At 30.6% G+C, this 5190-nt stretch overlaps 1 protein-coding gene across 1 annotated transcript; it reads left to right on the top strand.

Annotated features, from left to right (window-relative positions):
- The first annotated feature begins 2849 nt into the window (after nt 1-2849).
- On the top strand, nt 2850-4806 carry LOC104801736. The gene is made up of 7 exons (XM_010525075.1): nt 2850-3046; nt 3143-3229; nt 3329-3541; nt 3639-3806; nt 3903-3956; nt 4066-4209; nt 4286-4806. The coding sequence occupies exons 1-7, from the start codon at nt 2903-2905 to the stop codon at nt 4667-4669; spliced, it is 1194 nt and encodes a 397-aa protein (XP_010523377.1). The 5' UTR covers nt 2850-2902; the 3' UTR covers nt 4670-4806.
- Nucleotides 4807-5190: the final 384 nt, after the last annotated feature.

Here is a 5190-nt window from a genome sequence, read left to right as displayed (position 1 = left end):
TGCATCGCAAATTTAAAATAAACTTGTGGCTACGATTGATTATGGTTTTCACTCCTTTTGCAACGCAATTGCGTTGCAAACGTTTTGTATATATTGAAGTGAATTTCCTCCCTTTTCTTTTTCTGCAATCTCATACAGGTCATCCAGTCACTCATTCCCAACAAATACCCATAATTGTGATTTGCATCCTATGCGTATAATTATCATCATTATCATCAATCGCATCTTATGATGATTTTAATTTATCATCGCTCCCACGATGATAATTGATCATGTTTAGAATCATCACGCAATAACTCAAGGATAATGATATATAACAAACATGCAAATGGTATAAAGAAAAATAGTATAAAATGTCATATAACGGATTATCCTAGAGCATTAGAACCAACACTAATCACATTAGATACACCAATCAGAATATCTCAATGATCACAGCAATCATACCATCACATTAGTCATACTGTTCAAAATTCAATTATGATCACACTAGTTACAACGAAAATTTATAAAATTTCCAAAAAAAATTAAAATTTTAAAATTAAATTTTTTTTATAGAAAAAATTTTAAAATATTTAAAAAAATTTCTTAGAAAATCGAAAACCACTTTTCTCTTTCTTCTCATTAATATTTTTGTCGCTGGACCCCACGTCAATGAGTATTCTACAAAAAAAACAGGCAATTAGTAACGAAATTAGCATTTCGTTGTAAGGTTAGCACCGGAATTGCAATGTTTTGTTATGAAATTTTTTTGCAACGATTTCCAACGTTTTAACAATGGAAAATTTCGTTGTAAAATTGCAACGAAATTTTTCGTTGCAAAGCGTTGCTAAAGCATTGTAAAATCGTTGGTAAATCATTGCAAAAATTTTTCATTCCAATTAGCAACGAATTTTACTTTTACAACGCAATAATTTCATTACAAAAATTATCATTTAATAATTAATATGATTTGGCCATCGAAAAAATAAACATAAAAATTTGCAACGCAATTTTATTGCTAATTGATTTTGCAACGCAAACTAATCTGTAACGAAATTTTGTTGTAAATTCAATTAGCAACAAATTGCATCGCAAATTTAAAATAAACTTGTGGCTACGATTGATTACGGTTTTCACTCCTTTTGCAACGCAATTGCGTTGCAAACGTTTTGTATATATTGAAGTGAATTTCGTTTACAAACATTTCCAAATACAATCTAACAATCACTTCTCATTCTAAAAATCCTATAAAATCTCTCTTTATCCCAAATCTTAAAAATACTCTTAAAATTATATAAAATTTTGTTTTATTTTTCTATTTTATATTTATACTAATTCATATTCTTTTTTTAATTATTTGTTCTTATAAATTTTAATTTATAACTCTTAAAAAAAATATAAAATCCTACAAATCTATATTTTTATAATCTTTATTTAATATTTATATTATTAATTATTTTTTATACTTATTTATTTATAATTTTTAAAACTCATAATTTTAACATTTTTTAATTTTTATATTATTTTTAGGAACGAAATTGTGTTGCAAAAATAACAACGATTTTTTTTCTTTATAAAAACGTTGCAAATATTAGCAACTCTTTGCAACGGAAATATTACGTTGCAATTAGCAACGAAATATTTTGTTACAAAGCGTTGCAAATTATAACGAATTGAAACGTTACATTATTTTGCAACGATGAGTTTGCAACGAAAATAATTTTGTCGCAACTTGTAATTTGCAATGAAATTTGACTATTTGGAACGAAAAAATTACGTTGCTAAATCCTTTTTTATGTAGTGAATAACATATTTATAAAGGTATGTTTTGAAATTGTTTTCTCTCTCTCTTTATACTTTTTTAGGGGTATTCTTTTATGAAAGTCATTTTGAAAGAGACAACGTCGAAACACATAATTAAAATTCCCTAATAATGGTGTCTATAATGGAAAATGTTATAAATAAATATTTATGGTGGAATCTATCATTACCGTTTATAACCGTATTTTACTACTAATATCGATATACTATTCATATTTATTTAGTGTGAAGATAGTTTTAGATTATGATATATAAATCTAAGGGAAGATCGCATATAAATACTTAAACTATAAAAATCTCAAATAAATACCTGACTTTTTTAAAACTTTCACATGAATATCTAAAATTTTAAACATTTGCCAAATAAAACCAAAATTCATTAACAACGTTAAACTTATAACTGAATTGTACATAATTGATGACTTAATCATCATCGAATATTGTTCCATTTGACAAACTTTTAAAAGTTTGGGTATTTATGTAGAAGTTTTGAAAAGTTTATATATTTATTTGGGACCTTTATAGTTCATATATTTATTTTGGAATATGTAAAAGTTCAAATATTTGTATGCGGTTTTTTATAAATCTAAAATATATAATCAAATAAATATTTTGAAAAGAACATAGTAAGTGAAAAATAAAAAACTGGTAAGAGATATATAAACAAAACATGATTCTATAAAACTATGATATATAAATCTAAAACATATAATCAAATAAATCTTTTGAAAAGAACATAGTAAGTGAAAAAATAAAAAAGAGGTAAGAGATATATAAACAAAATATGATTCTATAAAAGCATAAATATAGTTAGAGATACATAAGATGTTTTTTAATTGCTAATATATATATATATATTCTACGTATAAGCGATATTTCTCGTTGCATGTCGTTGTCCGTTGTATACAAATCCATGAAAACGCAGTGGAGAAAATGAAGTCCAAACCCCATGAACACGTTTGTAGTGTACCGTATAGAAAAGTAAACAATCTATTTGGCTATAAATCCAAAGCGAGCAGACTAAAAGCCTCTTAACACCACCATTTCTACGGGCGAATCCAAAGATTTCCAATTTACTCTTGTCTTGAAGAACCAAACAATGAATGTTTTACTGCTGGTCGCTGTAATAACGGCAATGATAATAAAACATTCGGCAAAAGGAAGTGAATTTCCAGGTCTCGAAGCAGATAAAATACGTATATACTTGGAGCGACTCAACAAGCCTGCTGTTAAATCCATCAATGTACGTATATTGCTAAGTCAAAAATTCGTTATGTTTTGTATACATCCTTAATCCTTTTATGCATTAACTCATTGATACCATATCTATATTGAATAGAGTCCAGATGGAGATATAATAGACTGTGTCCTCATGGCTGACCAACCGGCATTCGATCATCCATTGCTAAAAAACCACACCATCCAGGTTCCTTAGAATTTACTACTCTATATCCTTCGATTTCAGAACGTTTGTATGCTATTTGTTCAAAACTTTTAATTTGTATTGTTGTCTTGGTTCAACCAGATGAAGCCCAGTTTCCACCCAGAAGGTGTGAATGAACCAAAGGCTAAAATTCAGCTTTGGCATATGAACGGAAAGTGCTCCGAAAACACAATTCCGATCCGAAGAACAACAAAAGAGGATCTCTTGCGAGCAAACTCCATTGAAAATTACGGGATTAAGACTCATAAAAACATCCCCAAGCCTCAATCCAGTAATGGTTTTACAAACCATGAGGTGTGTGAACATGTGTTTATAATACTGCTTGTTGTCATAATCTCGTCCTTTATGTGCCATTGACCCCCTTCGTTTTTGTATTTTGTATGTACTCTAGTACGCCATAGCGCGTGACCCGAACGGAAAATTCTTTGGAACCAAAGCCACAATAAATATTTGGAATCCCAATGTTCAGACGCCCAACGAATTCAGCTTGGCGCAGATTTGGTTAGCGACAGGAGGCTATCAAAATTCTGATCTTAATAGCATTGAAGCTGGATGGCAGGTTTGATTCTTTGGCTCGGTTTTTAATATATTTTGTTCCATGAGTAACATTAATTCAAAAGCTTTTCATGTTTTCTTTATGTACTCTTGTTAACAGGTCTTCAATCAATTGTACGGTGACAATAACGCCAGATTCTTCATTTACTGGACTGTGAGATTTCAAAAATTTGGTTCAGTTTTTAGAGCTGTTTCAAAATGATTCATGATCATATTGACTGACTTTTTTCCTCTCTGAATAATTTGTTCGACACTTCAAAAAGCGCGATGCATACAGATCAGGATGCTACAACCTTCTCTGCTCCGGGTTTGTTCAAACAAACAATGAAATCGTTATTGGCGGATCCTTCGCTTCCCCGTCAAGCTACGATGGTTCCCAATATTCAGTAACTATACTTGTGTGGAAGGTAACACTTCAAATATTACAATCTAAAACATCAAAACCCGCTGCATACAGTATATAACCAAACCCATTGCACGTAGGACCCTGGGACAGGAAACTGGTGGCTGCAAATGGACGGCAAAAACGTCGGGTATTGGCCGGTTTCGATATTCACAAATCTAGCAGATGGCGCGGATAGAGTTGACTGGGGAGGTGAAATCGTAAATCTGGGCACCAACGGGCAACACACGACTACTCAAATGGGAAGTGGGCACTTTGCAGAAGAAGGGTTTGGTAGGGCAGGATATTTCAAGAACATTCAAGTAATTGATGGATCCAACAATCTTAGAGACCCAGACCCTCAAGGACTTGTACAAATCGTTAGCAACCAATATTGTTACAATCACAAGCTGGGGAGTGTAGGCTCATCGTGGGGGACTTATTTCTACTTTGGTGGTCCTGGTAGAAACAGCAATTGCCCGTGAATATACACCACGACATAGTATATACAGAAAAGTGCGTATCCACACATATATATATACACGTGTGTGTACGCGCGTATTTATTGCAGACACGTGTGTAAAGAATAAAGATTTATATATGTAAGGTTGTGTTTTCTCCCTGTTGTAACTGTGAAGACCGTAAAACAAATATGTGTACTTGCGATTTCCATATAAACAAGAAAATCCTATTATTAAATAGCTAAAAAATCCCATAAAATATAGAAATATTTAAAAAAAATCAAAAATTTAAATTAACAAATAAATATATCAAATGATCAAATGTGCAAAAAAATCATCAACTTTTGAAATTGCAAATAATTTTCTAACATTGTTAAAATCTGAATATAAAATTGCTTTCAAATAAATACTTTTAAGGATTGCTAAAATTTATATACGAAATAATTTCAAAAAATTTCCAGTAGAATTAACGACGGTGTAATTAAGGATCATGTATGAAATTGTTTTCCATTTGAAGAGTTAATGTATTTTTTTTGGGCAAATTT

The sequence above is a fragment of the Tarenaya hassleriana genome, unplaced genomic scaffold (assembly GCF_000463585.1).
Source record: "Tarenaya hassleriana unplaced genomic scaffold, ASM46358v1 Cleome74, whole genome shotgun sequence".
Classification (NCBI taxonomy): domain Eukaryota; kingdom Viridiplantae; phylum Streptophyta; class Magnoliopsida; order Brassicales; family Cleomaceae; genus Tarenaya; species Tarenaya hassleriana.
The sequence above is the reverse complement of the archived record's forward strand: the minus strand, read 5'-3'. Positions and strand labels throughout refer to the sequence as shown.

Excerpts from the sequence above, each read along its gene's own strand:
- LOC104801736 (XM_010525075.1), top strand. The coding sequence starts at position 2,903 with ATGAATGTTTTACTGCTGGTCGCTGTAATAACGGCAATGATAATAAAA. Across the intron at positions 3,542-3,638 it reads ATGGTTTTACAAACCATGAG|TACGCCATAGCGCGTGACCC; the intron begins GTGTGTGAACAT and ends TATGTACTCTAG. Across the intron at positions 3,807-3,902 it reads GCATTGAAGCTGGATGGCAG|GTCTTCAATCAATTGTACGG; the intron begins GTTTGATTCTTT and ends TCTTGTTAACAG.